Source organism: Pseudopipra pipra, chromosome 13, assembly GCF_036250125.1.
Source record: "Pseudopipra pipra isolate bDixPip1 chromosome 13, bDixPip1.hap1, whole genome shotgun sequence".
NCBI lineage: Eukaryota > Metazoa > Chordata > Aves > Passeriformes > Pipridae > Pseudopipra > Pseudopipra pipra.
The window spans coordinates 6865832-6881364 of NC_087561.1; the positions used below are offsets into that span (position 1 = coordinate 6865832).

General features: G+C 41.6%; 2 protein-coding genes across 3 annotated transcripts in view; one reads left to right on the plus strand and one right to left on the minus strand.

The window, feature by feature from the left end:
* Window positions 1–4100, plus strand: part of COL4A6 (collagen type IV alpha 6 chain) — a 115839-nt gene extending 111739 nt beyond the window's left edge. For both annotated transcript variants that reach the window (XM_064669815.1, XM_064669816.1), the window contains exon 45: window positions 429–4100. In XM_064669815.1, the coding sequence (XP_064525885.1) occupies window positions 429–689 (261 nt within the window). In that variant the 3' untranslated portion in view covers window positions 690–4100. The remainder of the gene's footprint in view (window positions 1–428) is intronic.
* Window positions 2776–15502, minus strand: ATG4A (autophagy related 4A cysteine peptidase). The gene is made up of 13 exons (XM_064669822.1): window positions 15383–15502; window positions 13716–13826; window positions 12497–12568; window positions 12049–12147; window positions 10664–10765; window positions 10065–10137; window positions 8616–8695; window positions 7442–7629; window positions 7254–7332; window positions 6237–6382; window positions 5589–5645; window positions 4390–4501; window positions 2776–4066 (listed from the first exon to the last, which is right to left on the minus strand). The coding sequence occupies exons 1-13, from the start codon at window positions 15390–15392 to the stop codon at window positions 4002–4004; spliced, it is 1194 nt and encodes a 397-aa protein (XP_064525892.1). The 5' UTR covers window positions 15393–15502; the 3' UTR covers window positions 2776–4001.
* Between the last annotated feature and the right edge of the window lie 31 nt (window positions 15503–15533).

Genomic DNA, 15533 nt, shown 5'->3' on the forward strand with positions numbered 1-15533 from the left:
AGGTTTGGTGGTAACACTGCTGCCTTAGTTCTGTATTGCCACAGATATTCTTTGTTCTTCCTGCCTTTAAATGTGGAAATGCCAATTAAGCTACAGTATTGACTTAATCCTCTCAGTGGAAAAAGTTTTCCATTGCACTCTCCTAGAGGCTCATTAGTGTAAGACTGTTAGGAAAACATGTCAGCATTATTGTTTCCAAATGTTCCCAACTTTCAAGTGAAAAGCTGGTTTGCCATTATACCAGGCCTGTAAATTCAGCCTAAGTACGTTCCTTTGCTTCTTCCCCTCTAGCCCTGACTCAAAAGACAGAGCTAAGGTATAATTTTGGTTGCCTGTTTCACTCCTTTTAGCACCAGAACTGGCAGAGCCCCTTGGTTACCACCCATTCTGTTCCTTTGAGCTCACATAACTCGACATCTTTGTTTCAGCACACTGCGGCCGGGGCAGAGGGTGGAGGTCAGTCCCTTGTCTCGCCTGGTTCCTGCCTGGAGGATTTCCGTGCTACTCCCTTCATCGAGTGCAACGGGGCTCGGGGAACGTGCCATTACTTTGCCAACAAGTACAGCTTCTGGCTGACGACGGTGGAGCAGTCGCAGCAGTTTGTCAGTGCCCCTCCCTCAGAGACCCTGAAAGCGGGACAGCTGCGGACGCGGGTCAGCCGCTGCCAGGTGTGCATGAAGAACTTGTAGGGACAGAACTGCAGTTACATTCACAGCCCTTGTTACCCCAGATTAGCCATCACGGATTGAAGAAGGGTAAATTCATGAACCTGTTTTGTGTGTGTTTGATGGGTGAATCGAGACAGACGGAATTCCACAAAAATCAAGTGTCAAGTCCAGGAGTTTGACCGCGCACAGAGGAGGGAAAGACCAGTGCTCTGAAACCACTTTTTGAATGAAAAATGGTGCTATGCTTTTATTCAGTGTTTTTTTCCCCTCATTTGTGGCTACCTCAGAAAGTCTCTGCGAGTTCCTTGTTCAAACTGGAGAGCAGCTGACACCTCACACCACTCGTGTCCAGGGCACATGCCAGTCATCATCCAGAGAGACTTTTCCAAAGCTATGCTTAACTGGTGTCCTTGCAAACAGTACTTGGTCTAGTGTAAGGGAGTGAAGACTCATTCTCTTATGAAATACAGAACTAGCTAAAATTTGTGTGTTGTAGGTGACTTGGAAACACCATGCATTAATGGTTGATAACTGATTTTCTTAGACTCAAAAATTAATGTTTTGCTTTGCTTATTATCCAGATGAAACATTCCTTCCTCCAGTGACAGGTAATCATTTCTAATTCAGACTGTCATCCACAGTTGACCCTGAAGAGCTACGAAAAATGCAGTTTTTGATGGGATGAGGAATCCAAAACTCCTCTAGTATTTTTCATAGCTTTGTATTGAAATATATTCCAGGTAAAATGTTGATTTCACGGTCCGTGCTTATCTACCTGCAGTCACCAGAAATGTTCTATTACTATGAACATGTATTTCCTTTCTGAGGCAGCCTTGGCACATTTATTTTGTAATTATTCAAGCTGTGTGTGTTTGAGAAGTAGAGCTTTTACTAGATGGCACGTGAGCTTATGCAGACATGGGAGTAAGTGGGTATGGGATGTACATTTTCTACTCCCACAGTCACAATGTGTTGTAAACTGCTTCCTCTGGGCTTTTTGCTGTTAGTTTAAAAAACTGTATTTCTAGTGTACACACCATTAACTAGTCATGCTTTCCTTCAGGGCATAATTAAAGAGAAGTGCCACTAATTGGATTATCCTTGTATATTTTGAGGGAAAGGACATTTCAAAGGAGTGCCTAGCAAATACACTGTCACCTTGGCTTAAAAATCTAAAATTATTCAGACAATTTTTACTAATGCAAGACTGAGGCATTATTTTAAAGTATGATTTCTTTGTGAGGTTCTAGGGCTCTAACTCTGTCCAGCAAAGTACTTAAGAACATACTTGCAGATAATATTTTAAGCAGATAATATTTTTACCTTTAATGATGATTACATGCATAACACATTATTATCTTCCAAGAGGGAGGGGCAGAGACCTCTGCGTGTTCTGGAGTTGAACCACACTGGAGATGAGCAGGGAAGTTGTGAAGGACAATGTAGTCTTTCATTTCACTTATTCCTAATTGTGAAAGATCAGCAACTGCTTTGGATGTGCTTTGCAAATATCCTTATGGCATTTTAACACCCATGAGTGGCAATCCTTTCATGCAGGATACCCAGTCTACTTCTTAGCTGTCCTGGCACAGACAGATCATCCTGGGTTCCATTCCCCATCAGCCTCATTTCCATCACTTTACCCCACTCCAGAATCTTCAGGAGCTCTGTGGGGCTCAGGCCTCCCCTGAGGAGTGTTTCCCCATGGCCAGGGGCGTGGTGGGGAATGAGCCTGTTCTGCTCCACTGAGGAAAGGTTTCTTTACCTGTTGCTTTTTTTTTTTTTTTTTTAGCATTAACTGCTCAAGACTGAGCATTTCAGAGCAAGGGCTGTTTTTTTCAGGAGGAGGAGAGGGCTGCAATTGCTGTCACAGGAACAGTAAGTTCATGTATTAACTAAGAAGTAATGCTTTGTTTTTTTAAAAAAAACCATGCAGCTAATCCACAGAGAGGGGGAAGAAAGTTCTATTTTTCCTACATGTATTGTTTCCAAATCGTGGTTAATAAACATTGAAGGCAAACAAGGTGAGCTGTGACCAGGTTATGACTATTTTCTTGGAAGTCCCACTGGCCCTGATCACAAAGTGCAAGTGAGAGCAGACAGCATGCAAGATTTCTCTATGTTGTCATTTATTGCTGAAGATGAAACTGCGATTCACGTCCATTACACTGTCGTGACACAATGACCACAATGGGGACTGTCTGATAGTAAAAAGGAACTGCATAATGGATTAAAAGATCTTTGCCTTTATTCTGAGCTGGTTTTCTTATAGCTGCTAGAGAGATACTCTGCCTAAGAAACAAAACTGCACCAGCTGTTCTGATAAACCTGGAGAATTAAGGCACTTTTACCAAAACAGATTTCAAAAGGCAACAAGTCAAACCCCAACAATTAAGTAAGTTGCATATACCTATATATTAAGTTTTAAGATAACCTGGGTTATATTTAGTTCACACAAACAAATTAACAAAATATAGCAGCATACAACCTATGAAAAGCTTAAGAAATTTATTAGATGCACAGATAAAGTGCTGTAACAGAGAAACTTGTGTAAATCTTTTTAAAAATAAATAAGGTACAGTTAAACCACCTTTGACTTACTTAAGCTCCAAAGAAAAGTCAGCCTAAGTTTTAATGATTGAATTTTAAGGTCAAAGTGAAATATATCATAACTATAACAGTGGTTGTGATCTGTATCAACTATTTGAGTCTCCTGTTCCTCTTGAGGTTTCCCAGGAACAGGAAGGCTATTGCAAAACGTATACGTTAGACATAGTTCCTTTCACAGAAACATTTTTGTAATAAAGTGTGGTTGCTCAAATACATGTTAAAATATTTAACAAGGAAACGATTTTTTCCTGATCCAGTCGATCTTTTAAACAAGACAATGCATTTTTTCTATGATGCAGCCCATGGGAGGGAACAGAAGTAAACATCCTCCTTAACTGAAGACTGTTTTGCTTTAAGAACTAAACTATTGCATTATAAGAGAGCAAGAAATACCCATTTTGTGTTATCCCTTTCTCCAAACATACAGCCCATTGTCAGACATATTTTTGCCTTAATGTCAGAGGTCCATTTGTCTTCAGGAAAGACACATTAAAAACAGGTTCCCTTTCAGGGTCTTATAATAAAATCTTTCACTGCCTTTCCCTCTGGGGAAGCTGTTTGACAGAAGGAACTGTCACTGTTGGAGTTTTGGATGCTACCAGGTGTTTGTGCTCTGTTATCCATGATTTCAGGCACTTTGGGGCTAACATGGCTGTGTGATTTAAGTCAATGCAGTAATATTAGCAATATGTTCAATACTCAGAAGGGTCACCACAGTTTCCTTCATACGCTCAGGATTTCAAATTCTTCTTCCAATTCAAACAGCTTGTCTGTAGATTCGATGAGTTCTGGAAAAAAAAATTAAACAATTTAGAATCTAAAGACATGCCTGACTTTGTTTACTTAAAAGAAAACCAACCCCCCCACCACCATTTTTCTGGAACGTGGCTTTTGAAATATTTTGAAATATTTTGAAAAAAAGATTTAAAAATACATTGTGCTAGGACTTGTAAATTGTACGTGGCCTGTTTGGATAACTGATACTCTGTAAGAAGACATGTAGTGATTGCTTGATCCTCAGGAAAGCCCAGTTATTCCACCTGTGATGATTCTCCTGTTTGCTAAGGAGAAGCACTGTGCTGCCCAGCAGCACTTTCAGCTGGTACCACACCTGCTCCTGTGGTTGTCACTTCTGGCTTGGTTGGAGGTATGAAAGGAGGCCAGTGTGGTGGGTGCTTCTGGACCAGCTCAAACATCCGTAGACTCTGCTGCTTTAGAATCTCCTGAGGACAGAATACAAAACAAAAAGTGTCTTGCTTAATTAAAAACATTTTTAATTATGTATGTCTATGCAATAACAAAGGCTGTATGCAGACAGGCAGTGCACACCTGTTATTTCAGGTACCTGCCACTATGAATCACTGCTTCACAGATCTCTTTTCCTACTTGGAAATACACCTGAAAGATGGATCTCTTAAACTGTCCTACAAATTATCAATGTGTTATTATAAGCTTTGATATCCTTACACCTATAATTTTGTTTACATGGAGCAGACACCAAGAATATGGTATTTTCTGCCTTTTAAATGAAAATTACTTGCATGGACCTCTCTGTGTTCAAGTTTTCTGTTGATCAATGAGAACAAAAGACAGATCCATTATCTCAAAAAAATACCCAACAGATTCTGAAAGATAGGTTTTAATCAGAAGAAACAAGTTATTATTGAAGCCAAATTTCAATCCTATCAGGTAAGCTACATCATATCCTTTATTCAGTTATTTACAAGCTGCTTTCCTTAGCCTTTTTTTTTTTAAATGCCTTTAGAAGTTGGTGTTACTTCACATTCATATTTCTGTAGCTTAATATCCCAACTGCTTGCAGAAATATCCTAAAGTCCTTTTCCTGTGGCAGCAAGCACCTTCTTTGTATCCCACAGTTCAGCAGGAGGGATTCTGCACTGAGAGAATCAGATCTTTTGTGGTACCAGGGACCAACAGTCAGAATTAGTACACATATTATTATGTCAAAAAATAAATAAGGATCAGGAAGCAAACAAACAAATAAATTGCTACAACGTGGCAGTTTAAAATGTATTTCCCAGTAAATGACTAAGTATCAACCAGTAACACAGTACTGCTAAAAAAAGCCAAACTCTGTAAGGGTATACATGGATTTGTTTTCCCAGTGCCAGGGCTCAGGGCTGCAAAATGCTGAACAAGCTCCATGAGCAACTCAGCAGTGTCATCTTACCCTGATCATTAGTGCAGCCTTTGCTGGTGCTTGTTTGATTTGCAGGCAGGGAATTTCCACTTCAAAAAAAGAACAGTAAACATGGTTTCATACAGAACAAATAAAGATAGTAGCATTACCTTTTGTACAAGACTACACCAGTTATCAAAGTCACATTCTTCTTTGCAAAAGAAGCCCTAGGGAAAGAATACACATAGTAGTGTTAAGAAATTACAATATGTCAATGAGTGAAGGATGCTGTGGTGACTATGTATTGGTTATATCTCAAGTGACAATCACCCCTAACCCAACCAAAGGATGTTGGCATGTCATCAGATTGAATTTCTTCACCTACTACAGTATTCTTGTTACCTATACTGGATATAGAATTACTACAAGTAATTCTATTTAAAGATTTGTAAATTATATAAAACAAATTAAGCTCAGGTAAGTATCTTCTCCAGAGCAAGCATGGATACATGCAATAAAATAAGGAAACTTGATTCAGTTCCTTGCTTTCACCTTCAAAATACTTCTAGAAAAGGTAATGGCTGCTCAGGAAAGAAAATTAATTGTCTCCCCAGGATCCACAAGTGAATTCCCTGCTTGACCTAAAATTCACATATCCTATGCAGTTACTATATAAACCACCACGTGTTAAATTTTAGTTTGTAGCAGACTGCTCTGTGATCTTGGCTGTGATCAAGAAAACACGTTAGTGCCCTTACCAATACACAGAGGTACTGCTTTGAATAAAGTACACACATCTACTATTTCCTAACACCTACTAAAGCTACTGAAGGGTCCAAATTCATGATCTTCATTCTGTGTGGGGCTTGCTGGCAGTGGAAGCTTTCATCATCAACTGTGCCGTTTTCTTCTGAATCTACAAAACTCTGAGTGGTGTGAGGGTCCAAGTAGATCAGCTCATTGCCTGCAGGGGTAAAATCCATATGGTGATAATAAGCAAGAGGCTTCCATAAGCACTTATTCCATCCACACTTGTAAAACACAAATTGGATTATCAGCACAGTCCATATCTTGACTTTCTAGCTAGGGAGTCTTTAAAAGAATTGGAAAGTTAGGCACAAGAGCTTCCCACAGGGCAGTTAACACACCTTCCTACTGTTACCTGTTAGGGTAGATGTTTTGGATGGTTTGTTGTACCTTTGTCTCATACTTTAGTTGTGTGAGGTCCAGATTTTTTAAAAATCTCAACTGCTGTAATCCCTAACATTCCACAGATCAAGAGGTACAGGATGACCACAAATGCAATCTGTAATCCCGTTAGGCATTCACTCAGAAATTGGAACAAATAAGTCTGACTAAAACAGCTCAGATTTTACAAAAGGAAGAACAAAATATCCAAAAAGTTATGGATCAAACCAGGGTGAAATCTGAAAGACTGAATCTAGTATCAACTATGGCATTAATTAATAAAGGAAGGCATAGAAGAAGGTGAAAGAGATACTGCTATGAGAAAGTAAATTATGAAAACTCTGAAGCAAAAGACTAAACAAAACATCCTTCATTAGAAAGTATTAATCATTAGGAAATATTCAGTACTACAGCAGCAGTGACACTTGACACTTGTTGAATGTTATGTGTCTTGTTCCTGCTTATATCATTCCTTATTTTACATCAAGCTCTGTTCCTATGATGGTATCATACTGTTCCTGAAGTTTCCAGCATGTTTCTTCATTTCCATTCTCATACTTGAACTGCTTCCCCTTCCCAAGGAAAACCCTTTCTCTTTCTCATCTCATCTCATATGGATATTCGGAGTAAGTTTCTTTCTTCCTTACCTAAAAATCCTATAAAATAATAGGCGTTATTGGGTTTCCCTCCTAATGCTCCCAAAGACTGTGGCATCTTAAAGCATTCCTAGGAGTTCAAAGAGAGAAAAATGAAATTGAAGTTGATTTGTTTATTGATATATCAGATACCTGAACTTATTTCACAATAACAAACAATCACTGAAAAAACCCCTTACTTTGAACGCATCAATGTACACTGGATTTATGTGATTTATCCCTAGGCGGAGAGGTATAATGAGCAGGAGGGGCTTCCAGCCTGTGCAGAATCCTGCTGTGTTCTTGTTTCGGCCAAGAGCACTCCTGTGCAAATGTGCACTGCTGTGGGCAACGCTGCTGCTCTGGGGAGGGGACCAGCACATCTTCTCTGGGGAATGGAAACAGAGATCAGTGAATGCACAGAGCAACACAGAGCACGTCTTCCACTCCATCGTGGATTGAGCTACTTTTCCAGACAGCTCTATAGAGCTTCTGTTTTAAGGCAAAAGGAGCAGGGCATGGAAATTGTTAACTCTCTAGTAGAAGTAATTCTGGCAGACAGAGTATGTGCTGGCACATCAGTGAGACATGAGATAAGTGGCAGGGGGATGAAAATTTAGGACAGAAGTTACGTTCACTACTAGCAGTATTAATGCTGTCAAGCTTGGCCTGGGAAATGATATGGCAGAGATGAAGCACTAGAAATTCTTCAGGAACTCTTCGCTTCCAGTGATGCAGACATAAAATAACCAGGAGAAGGGACAAAAGTAGAACCAGGCTGTGGCTAAATACTGCTTGTAAACCCACCTTCCTTACATCTGCAAATCAGCCCTGTGTTTCTCTAGGATCTGACCCTGGTTTCTCTTTTGCCCAACAGAAGCAAATCTTTGGCAAACTCTGTATTAAAAGCAGTTCTCTGTATTTCTACATACTGCAACTTCATTCCATGGCTGGGGTGGGAGTTTAGATAGCACAGACCGAACTCCACTTTTTCCTCAACTGCATGGTATGTAAGTTGGCCACAAAAAGGCCTCGTCATTTTGTGCTAACTTCAGTTTTGGAAACCCAAAACCTGAATTTGTATTTCTTGTATTGCTTTTCTTACCCTGGGAACAAGTAGGGATGGCCCCAAGTATTTTGTTCATATTTAGATACATTCAGGAGAGTGGAGTCAAATCAAAAACTGTAACCAAAGAAATAATCACAGAATGATTTAGGCTGGAAAAGACCTTTAAGATCATCAAGTACAACTGTTACTCTAATGCTGCCAGAATGTAGTTTTCCCAAACAACTAAATTTGCCATGAGTTTGAGCTACTTTTTATTATTTGCTGAGACATTAAAGTAGTTCTGAAAAAACTTTTGTTTCACTTACTGATGTCTTCAATGACCACTGTATTGTCCATAGAGACATAAACTGCTAATGAATTCCATTCATCAAATAAAGCAAGCTTCCTAGAAAACATGAAGGTAATACTTAACACAAGTTAATTAGGACCATGGGGGTAGCTTTTAATTCAGGATAGTTAAATGGTTCTTGAGTAAAAAAATTGTTTCTTTGGAAAAACATTTTTTTTAAATTTCCATGTAAAAAAAAGATAACTTTAATATTTAATATATTTAGAAAAAATAAATACAGAGTGGTTCCAGGAAAAGCACACACACTGTACTGTGTGAAAGCTGTTTTGTCCTTTAGCCAAATGCAGTGATAGTAACAGCTCAACCACATAATTAGATTTATTACTTTTTATTGCATTTAACAGCCTCCACAGTGGGATCCTGCCCACAGTGCCTGGCATTGTCTAGAGAAGGAAAAAGTTCCTGTGCCAGTTTTTCACATAACTTTGTGCTTAAGTGCTTACTTCCACTAAATTCAGTGGAACTATTTCTGGGCATGTGCAGAGAGCAGACTCAGGGTGTTAAAAGCCAGAGCAGCTAAAAGTTTTTGGCACCCTCAAGTTAGGAGGGGGAATTAGAGCCCTTCAACAAGTTTCTGTCCACTTGTGTGACATCCAAAAGTCTGGGGAAGGGACCTATGCCTTTAGGCTGCACAGGCAGTCAGCTATCTAAAATAAGCCAGAAAAAACAGTATGTAAGTGCTCAGCCATGGAGAATTTGTAAGGGAAAGGAACTGGAGGCCAGGGCATCCCTTAGCTCCTCTCTCCAGAGTGTGTGTCTGTCCCAGAGCTGCAGCAAACTGCACCCAGGACCTGCAGTCTAGCCTTCACTTGAGATTTGGCACCTCCACCAATCCCTCAGGAATGGAGCAAAGTCAACTCTCTTAAGTGTGGCTTCTAGACTAGGAGGAGCTTCCATGTTTTACACAGCAGCCTCAGGCAGCACTGCAGCTCAGACAGCAGGGAACTGCAGTTCAGTTCCTCCCTGGCCTGGATGGCTTCACTCAGATCCTTCACAGCACCACTCTAATCTAATCAGGTGGCACTCCTGACCTGTCAGAGCTGTGCCACTTTGAGGCAAGGAGTGTATATTCCTTGCCGGAGCTTACCAAGGTTAGGGCATGTCAACAGCATAGCCAGAGAGCCCTTTCTGCAGGTATATATACATATATATATATATATATATATACACACACAGCTCTTGGTATATTAAAATTTAGAACTCACCCAGTCCTGACTCACTACTTGCCCGCTGGGCTACACCATGGTCTGCACTGTGCTTGCAAACACATGGCACAGACATTCCTGATTCTGAGAGAGAGGGAGGGAAGGAGATCATCCTTTGGCACTGCCCTGGGGCCTCAGCGTGGTCTGAGCTCAGCTGCCCTGGGGGAACATTCCCAGTGAGCTATGGAGACGTGACTTACTTGAGTACTTGAGCAACTGTGTTTGGTCCAAACCATTCTCCGATGGACTTCCCCTCTCCAACACCCATCTGCGCTGTTTTTGTGAGGGAAAACACACAAAGAACACCACAGAGAAGCTGGTCACAGTGTATGTTAAATAGCATGGCCTACTTCTGACATGCATTCTAGAGCAACTGCAAACTGTATTTAGCAACAACAATTATTTTCTCAATCTACGCTCTTTTCAAATCTTAATGACTCCTAGTTCCCTTACTAAAAGTTCCTAAATTGTAACAAGAATTACAAATATGTCCTTAATTACAAATTACAGCACTAAGCTTTGTGACTGTCTGTTTTAAAACTATCAACTCTGGTACCCAAAACTTGAATACTTTACCAAGAGCTAGATTCTAGCATACAGCCTTATTTAGGTCTTAGTGAATAACATTTCTGAATTATTACACTTTGTACCCACTTGCATGCATTTTTATTTATGTATTAACATACACACAGTCTTCACAGTCACCTTTTAAAATTTTTTAATTAACTTATTGCAAAGGAGAAAGTTTCAACACAGTAGGAATTTCAATGGACAAAAAAAAGTTGGTGTGTGTTCTTACCCATTTGGTGGATGGAATAACAGCAATCTTTTCTATCTAGAAAGCACCGTAAGATTCTATGATATTCTTCTGGTTGTTTTTTGTGTTTTTCCCATTGCCAATCTTACAGGAAAAAAAAAAGTTATACAGACTAAAAAAATAATGTTTCAATCATTCTGATCAAATTTCTAGATGGTAGAAAGCCATACACTGAGATGTTAAGAGACTAATGTACAATCCATCTCTAATATTTAATTTTATTTAGAGATCCTAGAAGTCACAGCTTGTCATTTCTTATCAAGCTGTCCTTTATCATCACAGGCTAGATTGTGATAGCTGGGAAACTAAAATAAAAATGTCAACTGCAAGTATATCCCAAGTGATCACTGCTGAGAATTGATGGCTATTGCTCTATGAGAGCTTTCAAGACTGTTTAGAACTACCTGCTTTGCTGGGACCTTGTTAGATTTGTAAGCATTTGAAGGACGGTAAGATCCATAAAGCAAAGTCCAAACACAATGCTGGCCCTCTCCCACAGCAAAACCCAAACCATGGCTTTGCCATGTAAGCTTCTGCTTCTAATGTGAGGTGGTTACCTCACATTTACTGACAGAGAAGCACATCATAGGACTGATGCTATGAAGCAGATACATACTGCAAATTCTAGTTTTTCTCAGGTGATTTGTTTGCTTACTCCTTCAGTTAAATCTTTGCACTTCCGTTCTCTGGATTCAGTTATTCAACTGGATAAATCCTTCTGTGGATTCAGTTATAAATGTGAGTTATAAATGTGGATAAATCCATAAATCATGCTGTCATAGAAAACATGGCACCACAGCATAAGGATCACATACCCAACCATAAAAATTTAATGGATAGAGGAGCTACACAGAGAGCAGCCCTATGACTGTCACCTGTGACCCTGGGATGTGAGGTGTTGATACAGGCTTAAGAGCAGGGAATAACGGGGTCTGCTGTGGGGTTTGGACTCAGGCTGGTGATGGGTCAGTGGTTTGTGAAGTACTCTGTGAGGTGTCTATCACTATGTCACTACTCATACAGTCACTGTGTGCCAACATTTGGGGGCTATGTAAGCAATGAGGAGAGGGGAAGAACTCAGACACGTGGTGGCAAGTTTTCCCATGGCTTCAACTTGGATATTCCTCAAAAAGATTTATAAAATAACAACAGTGGGATTCCCTCTTTGTCCTCCCTCCATTTCTATTTTTCTGCTTAAGGCTGGCGTGATTTTAACCTGTTAGACAAGAATAGTTCACTTGTAACTTCTATCAGGGCATCAAGGAAAGTTTCGCTAAGGAATTTAGGTTTTACACTTTTATGGAAAACTACAGAAGAATCAAACAGCCTCCAAGCAACACAAAAGTTCCCTCAGCAACAGTACTCACCCCTTCCTAAATGTCTGCAGATCAGTGCCTGGGCCAGCATCATCTGCCCACAGCGCAGCATACATCCCCAGCCTGCGTCAGACGAGGGACCGGTGCCTCCTGAAAACAAAGTTCATCACAACCAACGTGGGCTTTACACTGAGTGCAGCCACTGAGAAAACTTCAAGTTAAATCTCTAACAACTGTACTACAGGCTAAAGGCACTGAGCAAGCTCTTTTCTTTCTACAGTGCTGCTGTAATTTTACTGCTTGCCCTATAAACATGAAGACCTGATTATACACAGGTAGAGGCAAACAGGGTTTTTAATAGCTTTAAATCTTCTGTTTGCATAAACAGTTAAAATTATGATGAAAATATTCCAATACTGTAAAAATAATTTTAGACTCCCTAACATGATCACTAATCCTGCTAATCCACAAGCAGGCAGCTGGACTGCTGCATACTCACCAATAGGTGAAAACTTTCTTCTATACGTAAACCAGAGACGAGCACTTATATCCAGCAATAGCTTAGATTTGTCTGGAACAATTTTGAGAAGAAAGAAATTATTAAAACAGATTTTTAAAACTGAAAAATTCCAATTTTCCCTGTACAGTCAATATATGGAGAGTGTGGAAGGCTCTTGTTAGCTTTTACATACAAGACCCTTAATACTTAAAATATTTTTAGCAGTTGAAACACAGAGAGCTTTTGTAGACTGCTAATTAAAATTAACTTATTAAGGATGAAATAATTATTAGCCAATGAAGTTTTACATGGGGTTTGGAATGAAACAGCCCTGGAGAACTACGTCCTCAGGAAAGAACTGGTAAAGCAAGTTAAAAAAGGTGAATAACTCCTACATGCAAACCCTCACGGAATTATGCTCTACCTCCAAACCCAATACAAAGTCATTTTAAGAACAGGTTAATAACATTAAATTTAATTAAATATCTTTTGTTTGTTTGTTTAAACACACGCACTTACAGACTTCTCCCAAAGGCTCTGAAGAATGCTTAAGACTCTTATTTGCTCCTTTTCCCTGCTGTGGCTCAGCCTGGCTGGCCTCTCCAAAGGATCCCTCAGCTGATCCAGGCTGCAGGCGGCACCCTGGGCTGTCCTGAACACCAGGCCTGCATTGGTGGCCACTGCCTTTGACATGTAACACAGGATGCCCTTGTCTTCTCCCCGAGGAGCAAAGCTCATTTCTGAATCCTTATTTTTATATAAATACAGAGCTCTGCCATAACTTTTAGGTATTTACTCTCACCAGAGTATGTGCAGTAGATTCATTTATTATTCTTTTGAAATATCCTTTTAGTGGCACGTAACAGGCTGCAGACAGCATCCCTCATGGGAAAATAATATTAGTGAGGCTGAACATTTCCCAAAATTTGTTTATTTATCTGAGGCAGCTGATCTTGGGAAGTGACCAGGCTCACACCTGACAGCCCTTGCTGCAAGTGCAATCACTTTGCACAAATTACAGTTGGAAGCACACTGGCTTTGGTTCTGGTTTCTGTACAGGAGGAATTCCACTGCTTATACCTGATGCCATGTTGATAAAAAGGAACAAACTTCTCTCATGAGACTTTTAGGGAACATCAGGAAATCTGGAGCTGCTGATGCTGCATGTGAATCTATGAATGCTCTACAGAAGTAACAGATAATTTAATTCCACAGATACCTGTGTTTAGGTGGTGTTGCCTTCCTAGAATCCACACTGGCTCATCAGTTTCTGGAAATTCTTCTAAGTAGTCTGACAAAATAGTGATCTGGTTTTCATACCTAGATAAAACTGAACAGGAATACACAAAATTCAAACTCCATTTTATCCCTTTGTTCTTTTATGCACACCTTGGAGCTCTCAGACTGAACTAGCTGCAGCAAGTCCTTGCAGCCTTTGGGGGTTCTGATCAGTACTGTCAGCTGCTTTTAGTTTTTTGCTTTAAAAGCTGTTCTGACACTGAAATATCCAATGCCTTGGCTGGTTTTTATTTTGATCCTCAGCGACTGCTGAGAGAACACCAGGACTAACACCTTGATTTAAGCAGTCTGACTGAAGCCAGTGGCAGAAGTTCAGGATGACTGCAGCGAGGGTGAGATTTGATTCAAGATAATGAGGGAAGGAAAAAACCAATTTAGGCACTATGGCTTGATCTAAAATGTACGAAAAAAATAGAAATCAGAGCGATTACAGCCTCGTGCTTAATGGGAAGCATGTGAAAAGTGTTAGCAAGACTGGGTTTTACTTTCTCAACTGGAGATTTGAAACACTTCAGGAGGAAGAAAAAAAAGATATAGTAATGTTATTATTCAACATTAGATCTATCTAGTGTAAAATAACAAATAATAATTAACACTACTAAAAGAAGACAGTCCAACCATTTTCTAGATGATTAAAGCAGTGCTTTTTGGAAGAGTGAAACATGCCTTCAAGCGTAAAAATGAACGTAAAACCCTTTATTTTAGATAACAATCTTAGGAATATATTGATAGAAAAATCAATAGTTGAAAGTGAAAGCAGACACAATTTTATTTTATTCTTAAAGTAAGTGCACGTGTATCCACTATAAAGAACGAACAATCGGCTGTTAAGTATATAAAAAAAATATAAGAATTCATGTAAAAAATATACGTTCCAGCCATCCAAAGGGAGCTGCACCACCCTCTGGCTGGAGCGGCGGGGCCAGCGCTGCCGAGCCCCACTGCCCCTTCCCCGCTGAACACCGCGACAGACCCGCTGGGGCTGCCAGCTGGGCAAACAGCCCCTCGCCCTGCGCCCTGCCTTCCCCGGCAGAGAACCCACCGCTCGCTGCACTTGGAGGGCAAATCGCCTGTTCTGGGTCCAAACACCTAAGACGCTCTCGCCCCTCGAAATCCGACAGGAGACACCTGCGACCCCTCGGCGGCCGCCGTGTGACAGCTCATACCCCACGGGAAAGCACCACTGGGGGGGCTTTGCCCTTCCCGGGGGCTCTTTTCCCCTCCCCGGGTCTCTTTTCCTCGCCCGGGGTGTCCTTTCTCTCTCCAGGCTCCCTCAGCCCTCCGAGCGCTCCCGGCCGACCCGCGGCGCCTCCTGGGGCCGGGCTGGCAGCTGAGCCGCCCCGCACCCGAGCCCCTCACCCGAGCCCCTCAGCCCTGGCACCGGCAGAGGCCGCGGGACCCCCCGCTCCAGGCGAGCCCCTCACGGCAGATCGCACCCCCCCGCCCCGTCCGTCCCTCAGCCCGCCGGCGCCTCCCGCCGCTGTGGCCCCCGGGGCACCGGCCCGACCCCTTGCCGCGGCCCCCAGGGCGCCGGCCCAGCCCGTCGCTACCGCCCCGCCGGCCGTGCCCGCGCCCCGCGCCCCTCACCGGCCTCCATCCTCCCGCTGTCACCATCCTCCTCCTCCTCTCCCCGACACGGAGGCACAACACGGCCACGCCGCGGGGCGCCCTGGGAGCTGCAGTCCCGCCACCCGCCCGCAGCGCAACACCACCTGCCGGCGGGACTACAGCCCCCAGC